The sequence below is a fragment of the Mercenaria mercenaria genome, chromosome 8, assembly GCF_021730395.1.
Source record: "Mercenaria mercenaria strain notata chromosome 8, MADL_Memer_1, whole genome shotgun sequence".
In the NCBI taxonomy this organism is placed as follows: Eukaryota; Metazoa; Mollusca; class Bivalvia; order Venerida; family Veneridae; genus Mercenaria; species Mercenaria mercenaria.
Window position 1 is genome coordinate 28,143,242 of NC_069368.1, and position 16,152 is coordinate 28,159,393.

Sequence of the window (16,152 nt, forward strand, 5' to 3'; positions counted from 1 at the left end):
AATAGTTTGGGATGACTGCTACGACTGTTCAGCATAGATTTACTGTACTAATTCGTCAATCTTTCATGACTTTTTTGTGAACTCATAGTTTATTTAAAGTAAATGTCTTTCCTATGAAAATGACTTTCAATGGATGCAGGCAAACACCAACAACGTATTACGTCCCCTACTGGCCTTCACGTATAAAATGGGCTGAAATTCATTCGTGATATATATTTTTTATTTCTGAATTCGCTGTGCAAAGTTTATATCGCAATAGTTTAATTTTATATATTTTCCTTTAATACGAGTTACGAACTAAAATATGATAATTATTATGCCTTTATACTAATTTTACTTTTTTCTTCGCGTTTCAAATATTATAAATGAAATGATTTTTATTTTGAGTACAGTCAAAAATTTTTTAAAAGTTTTAAACAGATGAAGCAGCTGTTAAAATATATGTTACACATAACTACATGATCAGGAAAAAAAACTACTTTCATAATTGCTCCTGGACTTATAAAGTTACAGCCATCAAGGGGTGTTATAAAAATAGATTCAAAAACATTCTTCCATCTTAATTAGTTACAAGTATTGGAGAAATCGATTATCGAAAATAGTATTTAACGATAAAATTATTATATTTTTGTTCAGCACAAAAATGTAGCAGCCACATTATAAATAAAGGCATTAGGAGCCTTTCACAGTTGTGGCATATACATGTATGTCAAATTATGACAAACAAGCCTTTTACTTACAACACATTATCAAGCATGTCGCCATTGTATGATCTCATGGTTTGAACATTGTCACGTGCGGGGCTGGGGTGCAAGTTTACACTTTAACAATTCAGTTCCTTCTTTATCTTATATAAACAGTGAGCTCTTGAGACCTCATTTTCAGTTCATTTAAGCATTTCAATAGTATAACTACAATATATGGTCATTTAGTATAACATGTCTTCTTATCATAAATAAAAATATTGACATTTTATGATACATATAAGGAAAATAACCTGTTCTGAAAAAAAAAACATCACCATCTGAAAATGCTCCCATGAATATAGCCGTTTAGCAATTAAGCGTTTGTAGACATTTTCTCAAAAAAATAAAACTAATGCCTTGAAATTTACAAACAAAACAGTATAGATCTTTACACGAAACAATAAGCAATGACACTAAGCCAAAAATATAATTGCCACATCCTCAAATGACTCATTATATCATATTTCAGCAACAGCATCGAACAAGATTTTGGACTTCATCACATTTGACACTTAGTAGTCACTACCTGTTTGGTGTGATCAATCCTGCCATATACTACTTCAGTCCCTTTTTTATTTCATATAGATAAATAAGGCCCGAGACCTCCTTTTCAGTACTATAGAGCATTTCAATGGTATGGAAACTATATATATATATCCTGTTAATATAGCATGTCTTCTTAGGAAAAATGAAATATTGAGATATTATCTCGCATAGTAGAAAAAAAAATGCCATTAGAAAATAATCCCACTCTGAAGATGCTCCAGTGATATTTGCTGTTTAGCAATTACGCAGATTTAGACATTTTCTCAATGAATAAAACTAAAACCTGGAAATTCAAAATAAAAGTGATTTAGATGTTTTCTTAATACAATGAAACTAGGCCAAAGATAAAACTGCAACATTCTTATATTTCCATAATACCATATTTCATCAAACAATTTAAAACGAAATAGTTGACTACTTCACATGTTGCACTGAATAGTCACTTCCTATTTGGTGTAAATAGTACTGGACGCGTAATGAGACGTGGCATTTTGATATCGTGTAAGTTATTATTTTTTATTAAATCCGTCGTTTAATCATGTTTCTATTGAATGACATAGAAATATTTCATTTGAAATTTTTAACGAATGATAATAAAAAAAAAGGGAAAAACGAATATTTATCGCTAAACCTCTTTAAGACTTAATAAACTTTTAACATCGTTAACTATATTTCGAAACTTGAAACTAAACAACTTAATTCAGTAAAAGTGCATGTATTGGTAGGGTTTGTCTGCATAAATTATCTTATGGTTGAAGTTTGTTAATTCATATCATAATCGTTAGTGGGAAGTGGAGCGTTACTCACATCGTTAATAAGATACCAGCCTTTGCGACAAAAATAATTTCCCTACGCTGCAAACGGATTATATCTACGCTAATAATTATGTAAAAGAAACTTTCTAATCCAATAAATCGTAATGTTAACATTTGAGGAAAGGTTTATAAGATTATTTAATGCAGAACACATGTTTACAAGTTTAAATTACATACTGGAGTAAGAACATGGAAAATGAAACAAACATTGTGAATTCATTCACAGATATAAACGGAACAAATGCATCTTTAAGTAATGTCACATTTTCAGGAAAAGGGCCATCTACACTTAAGTTGGTTTCCGATGTTGTAATATCGACAACTCTCATAATGATCATGTTTGGTATGGGATGCACAATAGAGTTCTGGAAACTTATCCAGCACTTTCGCCGGCCAATCGGAGCAGCTATAGGAATGCTGGCTCAGTTTATCGTGCTGCCTTTGGTTACCTTCGGATGTGCGCATGCGCTTCAGCTAGAACCGATGGCCGCTATAGGAATGCTGGTGATGGGTTGTTGTCCGAGTGGGTCAATGTCTAACATGTACTCGTATTGGGCAGACGGCGACGTTCCATTAAGGTCTGTTTATCTTTCGATTTTATTCTTTGCAGTAAATGTCATTGTCACACGAACTACTTTATAGATGACGTATGACAGTGTCAAACGATTGATAGTTATTTCAAATGAGTGAATGTTCCATTCATCTAAAGTAGTTTGATGGCAGGAGAATGATGTATACCAGGAGGTGGAGACAGTTCTATTTCTGGAATTTTATTTATAGAAAAAGTGTTCTGTTTTGTAAACGAGTTCATATGATTATGTTACAACCAGTTGTCTGATGTTTTTAAAAATACATTGAAGGATATTATTCAGTAGAGCGCCAATTCGCCTTTAAAGCTGTAAATATTCCTGTCATCCACATATTGTATGTCTGGTTAAATTTCCAAATGTTTTTATTCCATGTTAGAAACAGATAAAGCAGCTGCCCAAATAGAGAGTATGCGTAAGAATAGCAATATTGTCCATATTGCGCATGAACTTACAAGTAAAACCTACTTTCTACTATGTTAATCAATATTCAAACCTTTGATTAATGTAGGACAAAACATTATCAAACATATGATTTAACTTGAGATATTAATATCTTCTATGTTAGAAAATAAAACAAAAGAAGCAGTCATATTATTTATAAACAAAGTTGGGAGCCTCGTTGGCCGAGTGGTTAGTGTCGCTGACTTAAGATAATTTGCCTCTCACCGATATGGGTTCGAGCCTCAACAGGGGCGTGAATTCTTCATGTAAGGAAGCCATTGAAATGGCTTACGGAAGAACGGTGGTACTGCCCAGGTGCCCGCCCTTGATGAAATAATGCACGAAGGGCACCTGGGGTCTTTCTTCACAATCAAAGCCGGAAAGTCGCTATGACCTATAATTGTGTCGGTGCGACCCAACAATAACAAAGCAAACACGTATAAATAAAGGTATTATGGCCTTTTAATGTGAGCATTTAGAACTTTTTTGAAAATTTTATAGTATAATGCATGGCATGCCACATTCGGTTCTTTATAATGAGTAAGTACGCTTTGGTATCAAATGATATCGAAACGTATCTTTTAAAACAAATAAAATATTAAATTAAAAGTTGTAATTGACACTGAAATTGTGTTCAATCACTAGAAGTGACTATTGTTTCCAGCGGTTCGTTCATATATCGTACAATGTGCCATGGAAAATACAACTTGAAGTTAGTTGTGTACGCATTATGCACTTGTTATATTTTTGTTGCTTGAGAAATCATCTCAAGCAAAACCATAGATGCACAACTTCACACGTTGAATAATATCCCTATACTATTTTATAATCCTAGGTCACATTCTTTTTAAGCTACAGGCAACATAATTTTAAGATTTTTTATGCATATTCTTTCTTCACTAAATAAAGGGAAAAAAGTTCTTGACATGCTGTGTAACACAACTTCTCATGTTGCATGACTATCCTGCGAGGTTTGATGCCCTTGGATGAAATGCACGACACAAGTTCCGACAAACGGACGTACGGACAAAGGCAACTCTCGTCTATAAATGCTTGACGTAAGGCAATATTCAAGAAAAGAGATCTTTTAATTGGCCTTTTTATTCAACTATCAATGATTCAAAGCTACAGTATTCACGAAAAGTAAACCTGAACAAATAAGATTTAACAAAACAAAAACTACCGGGTATCAAATGTTAAAATGGGCCATTATTCTGACATATTGCAAGAGAAAGTGAACATTTTGACCTTATGATATTTAACAAATGTACAAACGTTCAAAGCTATATTTCTGATATTATTCACGAAAGTGGACCATAAAAAAACTTTTACCAAGTATTTCCAATATTTTAAGTACATAAAGGGTCATAATTCTGACAAAAAGCATATAAAAACTTTGATTCTTGGCCTATATACTCGACCAATGACGATATAAACGTTTGTAAGGTTTCAAAACTATTGTTCATATAGTTAGTTTTAAGGATCTTCAAAAAAATCTAATGCAAGAAATTGCATTTATTGAAGTACAAAAAGAGCTTTAATTCTAACAAAAAAGAAGCCCATGAATGATGATTTTTGGCCACAATTTTTAAGAAATACAATGGAAGTCTAATTTATTGAGTACATAAAGGGTCATTATTCTAACAAAAAGGCGTAAAATAGTTAAGATGTAAGACCAGCTTACTCACTTATGATATTTAACAACTTAGTTTCAAAACTGGCTACAAGGCGATGGTCGTGTGCTTGTCCATGTGCTTGGTTAAAGTTTGGGGACGCTGCGTTTTTAGAATCTGGTTTTTCTTGTTGGATTTTCATCCTTGTTTTTAGAGCTTCACAAACCTGACCACAACTCCATAGGGTGTAGTTCTTAAATTTACAGTTAGAAAAAATGCCCTAGTTTCATTATGGTTTTCTCAGTAAAAGCTACCAGTTTTAATTTTATGAGATTATGTGATAAATAAGTATAAAGTCTAGAAAAATCATAAATACTTATAGTCGAACATTTGTAGTGTTTGTTTATTACATTTTTGATAACATCTCCAGAATTATTGATGGACCAAAACAGATTTACCCCCGAGTTCTCATACACCTTTGAGCAATACTTCTGCACGTGGTCTTTTATTGTAGTTAGACAAGAAGTCAAAAGTAGATGAAGAGTGCATAATGAATCGAGCTTTAAATGGGACTTTGAGTAGTTAAGGGATCCAATAAAGAATAGGGAGCTTCATCTGATTGTTCTCAAGTCCGACATTAAAATCTATACATTCATCTACATTGATCTACATTGCCCCTTGCTCGCAGGGGGATAGGAAACGCCGGCTGTATGTCCACGCAGAGGGGTACGACTTCCCCGAAAATGGACCTGCCCGTTTACCGTTTGTAGCGGTCCAAAGACCGGAGAGGACGGTCCTGGATATTGAGGTGCCCCATAGCATCCCGGGGAGGTGATGCATGCTTGTTTGCAAGTGCGCATCCCCTTTTCGGGATGTGGGTGCCAATACACATCTTTGACCTCTAATTATGTCTAGATGTTTTGGTGGTCGTATTAGCCGGATACGATAAATCGGCTAGTCGTGCCAAGCCCTAGGTAATTTCACTTTAATTAAGCTTACTTCTTATTTCTCATATTAAATTGCATCTATGTTTTCAGTTTTACCTTGCACAATTATCTGTCTTGTTTTGGCAAATTAACGTCACACAAAATCAAATGTACATTCCATATATCATCATAGTTTACTGCGTTCAGCAAACGTCATAGTTCGTTCACACAAGATTATTGATTACTTCATTGCAATATGTATTTCGGTTTCTCTTTCCTAGAAGGCGGTGGCTTATGGTCAGTTTGTTGGGTAAAGTAGCAGTCCATTGAACCCCTTATTGCATATTTGCAATACCGCTGGTAATAAAAACAATATTGCAAAATACCTGGCCGAGTATATCACTGCAGCATCCCTAACATGTATGAGATGGATATCCTCACTGTTTACATTTTCCCTTGTTGGACTCCGCGGCTGCAGGGGGATGCGAGTGACGAATTAATAAACCCTTCAATATGGAAACTATAAAAAAGTAAACGACCGCATACCGAAACAGACTCAGACGGCACGGAAGATTTCTGCTGATTCAGTCAACCGACGAAACATTCAAAATGACAAGTATCTCTTCTTTTGTGATTGAGAAAAAAATAGAGATTGAGAATGTCGCTGGTCTTCCAGAATCAGTCAAGAAATTGCGTACATGGGACCTGATGGTGGAGGTCGAAACAGCAGCTCTTGCACAGAATCTACTATCCATGACATCATTTTAATCACCCTTGTAAGTGTATTGCACACTGTACTATGAATTCCTCAATGGGGGCTTTTCGTTGTCAAGATCTTGCAGGGGTATCAGAGATGGAAACTGTGCAAGAACTTACTGCACAACATGTCACTGCTGCAAGACGCATCAAAATAATATGGCAATCCATTTCTTCCTTCTTTGTAAATGTTGGCTATTTTCGTAAAAAAGTCAGTACTTACATTCCAAATCCTCTTCAGTGATACAATTGTTTTAAGTTTGGCCACAACGAAAAGAACTGTAAAGGTGACTGCATCTGCCTAAAGTGCGGCCAAAATAGCTATTCTCATGAGCATGAGCATGACACGTGCATTGCGTGAATTGCAGTGAGCCACAGTTAGCCAAGTCTCGTGACTAAAAGACACGTAAGATCGAAAAAGATGTATTCCATCACTCACATCAACCTATTCTTCAGTTACGAAATCTAACACAAACGAAAGAATAAGTGTATTGATGCGTATATGATTATGTGCCTGTCCAAGACGTACTAATAGAAAAGCCGAGCATACACATGTAGCTCAAAATGCAGCTGCTACACCAGCGCTGCCACCAGCTGTTCAAAATGTACTAAGGTATTTAAATTCAAACACACCGTCGTCAAAGCAAAAAGTATCATTGCTAGTCAACGTGGGGTGAGTCCAAAAAAAGACCCAAACAAAATAATCGTTTTTGAATTATTAGAGTGATTTGTGTTTTAATAAGGGGAACGGTGGTCTAGTGGATAAGGTGTCGGCCGCTCAGTCCGGGGGCGTGGGTTCGAGCCCCACTGGGGTCACGACCATGACTTTTCATAAGACACCAGTACTGGTTTTTGCCAGGAAGCGGACTTGAGAGTGGTTCCAATAAGCTTGACGCTTTTATTGCAATCGAGCTAAAACAAATTAGTACAAACTAACTACCTAGGTGGCCGCCCGTAATGAAATAATGCACAGAGGGGCACCTGGGGTCTTCCTCCCTATCAAAGCTAGAAAGTTCCCATATAACCTAAATTTGTCTCTGTGCGTCATTATACCCAGCAAATATATTGTCATTACAAGTTTCTAAGGCAACGACCGAGCACACGTTTTTACAAACATACCAACATAATATTATGTATGCACTGTAAACCTCGAAGTATTGGGTACATAGGAAAATTTGTTAGCACAGAAACAGGACACCCGTCTTAACCTGCTGTTCAAATTTCAAATGGCAAGTGTTTTATTGGTAAACCAAGATAGCAGCAGCAGAACAAAAAAATATCAGCCGATGTTGAGAAAGAAAGAATTAACGCTAAATATAACACTCTTGGCATGATACTGAAGATTTGTTCATGGTTGCAAATAAATCTATAAATCTATATCCAAACCTAGATACAGAAATACCATTTAGCAATTTACGAAGTTTGAATTTGCGTTTGCAAATATTAGATGTTGTTTACAGTAACTAGAAAAAGGTTACATTTCGCATGAGAAAACTTGAAATATTTGCAATGTGTGGGTAGATACATTAATCAAAAACCTGTCAAAATACGGATGCAGAAGGCGTGCATTAAATTACACATTGACGAAGATTTCAAAAACGATATCAATAAACAAACTTGTACATCCTTAATGTGTGTGTTAACGTTCCATTGAATACCTAGTAAGTATGCAATGTTTACATTGTAGAGGATATTAAATAATAAATAATGATAGTAACAGCTTTGTGCACGGTTCGAAAATGCGATTCGTTCACATGTGTAGCAGGTGGGATTAAGTTAGAGTTTATATGCAGTTACCTTAACAGAAAGATTGTTAGGTCCATTTGGCGATACACAATATGACTGCGTGGATCTTGGCGGTTACACAATTAAATATATCATAGAACGACACAGTACAATTTTGAAACATAACTATATATCTACTGTTACTGTTGATTTAAAGTTGTTTTGTCCTGGAGTGTATTGTATAGAGCAATTCAAAGAACTCTGACTTTTCTACATATTTGGTCTGGCATAATTCATTTTGTTATTTATCGTTGTATTGAAGTAATTCAAAGAAAAATCTCTGAAATAGATATTAAGCATTTTAAAATCTTAGCTACAATTATTAATGATTTTGTTTGTTTGTTTTGAGTTTAACACCGTTTTTCATTAGTATTTCAGTCATGTAACGGCGGGCAGTTAACCTAACCAGTGTTCCTGGATTCTGTACCAGTACAAACCTGTTCTCCGCAAGTAACTGCCAACTTCCCCACATGAATTATCAGAGGTGGAGGACGAATGATTCCAGACACAGTGTCGTTAATCAAATCGTCACGGAGAACATACGCCCCGCCAGAGGACTGAACTCGCGACCCCGCGATCCGTAGATCAAAGTTCTCCCTACTGAGCTAAGCGGGCGGGCACAATTCTTAATGAATACAAGTACGTGCCAAGTATCGGGTCAGAGCGATCGAGCGTTATAGACTGTCACGATCCCTGCCAGCATGCATGTGTGGTGTAATATGTAGTACAAATGTGACAAACAAAATATTAACGCCGCTGGAATAAAGCATGGTTCGTAGCTATGCTGCTGATATCTGGCGTACAGTTCAAATTCATCCAGGTACGCCCTGCTGTACCAATACTTGCTCCACAATTAACCTTAGCTTTGTTTATGTTGTTGTTGTTTCAGTTTGACTATGACAACGTTAGCTACACTTTTGGCGTTAGGTATGATGCCTCTAAATATCTGGCTGTACAGCAGAAGCTGGATAAACGAGGGCCTTTCTATACCTTACAAGAACATAATTGTTTCCCTTGCAATGACACTGGGGCCTGCAACTGTTGGAATATTTCTAAGATGGAAATGGGAGAAGATAGCTTTAGTTATTGTGAAGGTAAGATCACGTCGAAAGACAGAATGACTGTTGATTTTTGCTAAGTCTCACTTTCATACAAAGTCAATTCTTAAATGTAAAGGGCTAAGAACATTAAATCTGCTTCTACTCAAGTACTTTAATGTAGTGTTCGGAGTTTATTAGTCCCCTACTGGTTGAAAACCAGTTTCGGGGACTATAGGAATGCGTTTTTCCGTCATTCCGTCCGTCCGCAATTTCGTGTCCGGTCCATAACTCTTTCATCCGTGAAGGGATTTTAATATTACTTGGCACAAATGTTCCCCATGATGAGTCGACGTGTCATGCACAAAACCCGGACCGCTAGCTCAGAGGTCAAGGTCACAATTGGAGGTCAAATGTCAACAGGCCTTTTTCCTGTCCGGTCCATAACTCTCCCATCCATGAAGGAATTTTAAAATCACTTGGCACAGTTGTACCTCATAATAAGACGATGTGTCATGCATAACTTTCAGACCCCTAGCTCAAAGGTCAAGGTCACACTTAGCAGTCAAATGTTAACATGGCATGAACAGTGTTTGTTTCGTGTCCGGTCCATAACTCTGTCATTCATTAAGGGATTTCAATATCACTTGGCACAGATGTTCCCCATGATGAGATGACGTGTCATGAGCAAATCCCGGATCCCTTGCTCAAAGGTCAAGGTCACAGTTGAGGGTCAAAGGTCAACAAGGCTTTTTTCCTGTCCGGTCCATAACTCTGCCATCCATGAAGGGATTTTGATATTACTTAGCACAAATGTTTCCCATAATAAGACAATGTGTCACGCGCAAAACCTAGACCCCTAGCTCAAAGGTCAAGGTCACAATTGGAGGCCAAAGTTCAATAGGTTTTTTTCCTGTCCGGTCCAGACCTCTGTCATCCATCAAGGGATTACAATATTACTTGGCATAAATGTTCCCCATGATGAGACGACGTGTCGTGCGCAGCATCAGAACCCTAGCTTAAAGGTCAAGGTCACACTTTGAGATCAAAGGTCAATAGGATTTTTTTTCTGTCCAGTCTATAACTTTGTCATGCAAAACAGGATTTTAATATCAGTCGGCACAAACATTCCCCTGGATAAGACAACATGTTGTGCGCAAAGCCCAGGCCCTAGGTTTAAGGTCAATGTCATACTTAAAGGTCAAACGTCAAATTAAAGAATGAATTTGTCCGGAGCATTTCGTCTTTATGCATAGAGGGATTTTAATGTAACTTGGCACAAATGTTCACCACCATGAGACGAATTGTCGTGCGCAAGAACCAGGTCCTTAGATCTAAGGTCAAGGTCATACTTAAAGGTCAAAGATCAAATTCAAGAATGACTTTGTCCGGAGCATTTCTTCTGTATGCATGGAGAAATTTTGATGTAACTTGGCACAAATGTTCACCACCATGAGGCACCCTTTTTTGAATTATGTCCCTTTGTTGTTACTATAAATATATTATATTGTAACTTTTTTATTACTGGCCATAGGGAAAAATCGAGACCACTTTTCTGTGGTACAACATGCATGTTACATCAAATTTTTAGGTGTATTTTGATCTATCTCTACCAGGTAAAGAGTTTCTTGTGGACTTGTGTAGATTTTTTTTTTTTTTTTTTTTTTTGTAGGATTAATTTCACTTTGTTCTTACTATATATAACTTTTATGCTAACTTCTTTATAATCGGCCATAAAAATTCCAAATAAAAACAACTGTAGGTGTTTACATATGCCAATTTTAATCCAAGTGCTTTGTTATATTATATTGTATACATAGTACAATATTGTTTATACATCATTGACAGTAATATCAGTTCATTATGTTATTCTGCAGTAGAGAAAATTAGGTGCCTTCCAGTAGGGGACTTTGTATTGCATGGCAATACTTCATTCACTTGTTCAATATGGTAATCACGTGACTAAAAATGACGAGGTTCACGGGAAAAAAATTATCTCGCTACAACAGGAATATCAAGGTATTTTATATAAGGTATTTTATATAAACATAGTGTTAGATACTATTACATACACTTTTATATGTTACATACCTTCAGATTTCTCTAGAAACCCGTATTGTACGCCATGTGTTGGTCTTTTATTAGAACACTCGGGGAGTTTAAAAGCTTTTGTCATTTTTGTTGAGGAAGAGTTCCATGGACCGACAATATTTTTGAAAGAAAATGAATTTTTAAAAGCATTTACGAAAGTGCAATTGAAAATTTGACTGAGCATGTAATACCATCAGAACATTTGTTAATGTGCATAAAATTTGTCGTTTATTAGATATTAGTATATAGATATATGATTAATTTATAGATATACATGTAAATATTAAAATTTATTTAATGACAGCATACATGTACATATCATTCAATGACAGCTTACTCGTATATAAACATTTATGGGACGTTTTGTAAAAAAGGGGAGCAACGTTGTCTGCTAATGTAACTTCTTCTCGTTTAAATGGGTCAGCAGTGTTTTGTACTTATAAAATAAACTGACCCGGTTTATAGGTTGGTCAAGGCTACGGATATGCGATACGTATTGTATTTTGTCATTATTTTTTAGCATGGATCTCTTTAGTTTGGAACCGTCCATGTTTACAAACGCGTGTATTTATTTTATGAGGAGTAACCTGGTTGAAGTCTTTATTATGAGGTAAATTTTTTATGTACGCAAGCCCGGTGGTGGCTTCCGACTTCCGAGTTCAGATTTCCGAGTTCCAACTTTTGACTTCAGACTTCGCACTTCAGATTTTTCATACTATAAGCATACGGAAGTCAGAAGTTGGAAGTCGGAACTCGGAAGTCAGAAGTCAGAAGTCAAAAGTCGGAAGTCAGCACCGGTCTTTCGTACTTATAAGATAATATCTCTAGCTACTGCTCCAATGACCCGATCACGATCAACTGAGTTAAATACTACTCCTCATTTTCCAGAGGTCAAATTCCATAGATTATGTTAATCAAATGAATTAGCTTGTATGTTTCAGTCTCTGAAATGAGTGTTCTCTGTTGTTTTATTAAAGTTCTTTCATTTATCAAAACAAAAACATATAAAATAAAATGGTTAAGTAAAGCGAAAGAATAGCTGAGGAATCGAGAAATATAATGCGCTCGACTCTTCGGGTCTCGAGCATTATTTTTCAAGAAATACTTCAAAAGTTCGTTGATCAGACCACTCATCAAAAAGTCAGATCTAGATGCAAATGTTCTGAAGAACTACAGACCTGTATCTAATTTACCGTACGTGTCTAAAATACTTGAAAAGGTAGTCGATGCTCGTTCAGAAAGCCACTTGTCTTTGAACAGTCTCCACGAAGAACACCAGTCTGCATACAGAAAATTTCACTCCACTGTGACTGCATTACTGAAGGTTCAAAATGACATTCTCAACTCCCTTGACCAAACTGATGTAACAATGTTAGTGATGCTGGACCTTTCGGCTGCTTTCGATACTATCGACCACAAAACGCTATTGCACCGCATCCACGACCACTTTGGTATCGCAGGGAAACCACTTGAATGGATAACTTCATATCTGACCGCTACCAAACAGTGACCATAGATAGTGAATTGTCAAAACCAGTGCAAATGACATACAGTGTCCCACAGGGGTCCGTTCTCGGACCAAAATTTTTCACAATGTACACTAAACCAGTTGGTACAATATGCAAGAAACATGGACTAAATCATCATTTTTACGCCGACGATGGGCAGCTTTATTTATCTTTTAAACCAACAAATCCGGTCTCTCAAAAGGGTGCTTTACGCTGTGTTGAAAACTGTCTCGTAGAAATCGTATCTTGGATGAACAGCAACATGTTGAAAATCAATGCCGATAAAACTGAAGTCATTGTATTTACCTCTCAAAAAAAAACGAAAAACATATTGAATCGGTTACTGTGAAAATTGGAGAAGGGAACATTAAACCATCTAAATGTGTAAGGAATCTTGGTGCCTTTCTAGACTCCAAAATGAGCATGGAAAAACATATTAACTCAGTTTGTAGATCAGGGTACGGACAGCTACGTCAAATAGGCCACATCAGGAAATATCTAAATACAGATGCTACAATCTCTGGTAAATTCACTCGTTACTTCACGCCTTCATTATTGCAATGCGCTCTTGTATGGTGTTCCAATGGTCTTGCTGAATAGACTTCAAAGTCTTCAGAACACTGCAGCTCGAATTATAACGAGAATATCGCGTTATGATCACATTACGTCGGTATTAAAAGAACTGCATTGGATACCATTTACTCATAGAGTTGACTTTAAGATTCTAGTGCACACATACAAAGCATTGCATGACCAATCACCGATCTATGTTAAAGACTTGCTGAACTGTATCAGCCAGCAAGAAATTTGAGATCCAAGAACAACTCAAAACAACTAGTTGTTCCAAAAAGCAAAACTGTGAGGTACGGTGATCGTAGTTTTTCATCAGCTGCACCGAAGTTATGGAATGCTCTTCCGGCTACCATTAGAGACGCTAAAAGCTTGGATGCTTTCAAACGATCATTGAAAACACACTTTTTCTTCAAGGTCTATTGAAACTCACTTTGCACTGGAAAACAAGCTTTTGCAGTTGAAATTATTTCCTAATGTTAAATGTTCTTTACAATATCTAGTACAATTAAAATGTAGAGTAAAACCTGATTCAGGCTAAATACCTTTTATTGTTGATATATTTTTTGTGTTGTATTGTATGTCCATATCATTCTGTGATATGTAGTTTGTACAGCGCTTTTGAACGTTTATTTTATAGATGAAAAGAGCGCTATAAAAATCTGGTAAATAATATATAATAATAATAATCCATAGTTACGCATTGTTTTTCTTTACATAATCATTGAAGTTCACATTATAGTTTTATATGAATTATACATAGGATGTTTACGAGTTGTGTGTTATCGTTTGATGATTCTTATACCAGAATCACGCCCTTTAGTAAATTGCGATGTTGTCCTATCTGAGGATATCTAATATTTAGCATTTGTCTCTTTACAAATTTTCGACTAGAAGGTTTCATCAAATTATGTCTGTTTCATTTTACGATTAGGCGAGTTTAAAGCCCTGCTCCGCGGCTATACAAATTCTATTGCGTGTATGCAACCCATCATTACAATAGGTAACAGTTAACGGCCACGCGCCACACTTTAGCACGCAAAACCGTAGGTAATTCATATAGAATGTTATATAAAATAGACTCTATTTTGACATGGCGTCACTGTTCATAGTCAGGATTTCCATGCTTTTTCAGTGACAATTTAGGTTAAAAGGTAGGACTGGAGCAGGTCTTTAAAAGCAATTCAACACGTGGCGTAATTATAATCCTATGCGGAAAAGTCGGGGAATTACACACAATCGCGAGTTAAACCAAGAACATGTACTAAAACGTGACCTTAAGAGAGGAGAGACAAATGGCGTTCGCTCACTTTTATTGTGAGAGAGGAACGAACATGAAATGAATCAAGAGCATGTAAGATGAAAATTTGCTCTCAAGAAAAGAACATGAAACAAATTATGAACATTGCTAAAGAGAATACGAACGAAAACATAAGACTTTATAGAGAATGTAGCTACCCTATTAGCACAGGATATAGTTAGATTTGTATTGCTTGCATACAGGTATGTTGAAAGTTTCAATACTTTGGACCCCTCCAAAATCAAAAAATGTGAATGATCGGAATTCATTTCTTCTACAGTACTGCATGGACTTGTATCCGTTATGGCAAATTGTAAAGAGACACTTTCAAACGGGTATTAATTTTTTGAAAGAAATATTTCAATAAAATGATCATCAAATATTGATTTGGGCATTAAACGAAAAATCTGCATCACTTCTGTCCGGTGTATATGTGCAATGGCCTTAAAATAATTTTATTACTTACAGCATTAAAATGTTAAGCTCGATATGTTTATGTACATGTAAGCTGCTATTGAATATGCAATGTACATGTCGTCTCACCTTTTTATGAATTTCAGTGATTTCATGATTTTCCTGCTGTAGCGAGAAAAATGGCGACCATTTTTCCGTCCAGACGGTCATCCAAAGTCACGTGATTCCTCACACTGCTATTTACGACAAACACACTTCTAATAAAATATTAATTTGAACATTTTGGACAGTTACGAGTGCTTTTTGATTGTCCAGATCATGACTCAGTGTGTTACATTTATTTGCATAGTGAATGTGTGAATTATTATAATTAGTAAAAGGCCACAGTCGGGTCAATGTCTGCGTGATATTCACGATCGCGATCGCTGACTTCATCTGTCACAAACTGATTAAGGCTTAGCATTACGTTCTGAGAAACAAAAATCAAACAACACCAAATTATCAAATCATAGAAAGAAAGAGTTGTTAAACATGAAAATTGAACAGCATGTAAAACATATATATTACGTTACGAAACAAGTGTCAGTATACTGATATAAATATTGAAATCTGTAAAGGGCTGCCTAAAGGGGCCCCACTTCCGGACAGTCAAAGCCATTGCTCTCCACTTTCAAAGAACTGTTACTTATGTTCGTTTTGATGCATTTGCAATAGCGTGCGGGTGGTGAAAGTTTACATAACAAGATGGAACACACTTTTCAGCAATTGTTTATCTTTATTTTTTTTCAAATGACATTCATTTTCAAAGGGAAATAAATTTTTCCTCATATTTTAAGTATCCGTCTAGAAAAAATTGTGTTGTTTGTTGTTTGTTTCTCAAAACGTAATGCTAAGCCTTAATTACTTAGCACAACAAGCGGAAAACTTTTAATCTGACCATCGTCTTTCTGGTATTAAAGTTTCTTGGTGGCTACTATACCAGTGAAATATTCTCAGAAATCTCTTCTGCATCCG

At 36.0% G+C, this 16,152-nt stretch overlaps 1 protein-coding gene across 1 annotated transcript in view; it reads left to right on the top strand.

Annotated features, from left to right (window-relative positions):
* Positions 1-2,091: 2,091 nt before the first annotated feature.
* Positions 2,092-16,152, top strand: part of LOC123566659 (ileal sodium/bile acid cotransporter-like) — a 28,130-nt gene continuing 14,069 nt past the window's right edge. The window contains exons 1-2 of the mRNA XM_045360954.2: positions 2,092-2,685; positions 9,108-9,312. Of these exons, the coding sequence (XP_045216889.2) occupies positions 2,297-2,685; positions 9,108-9,312 (594 nt within the window). The 5' untranslated portion in view covers positions 2,092-2,296. The remainder of the gene's footprint in view (positions 2,686-9,107; positions 9,313-16,152) is intronic.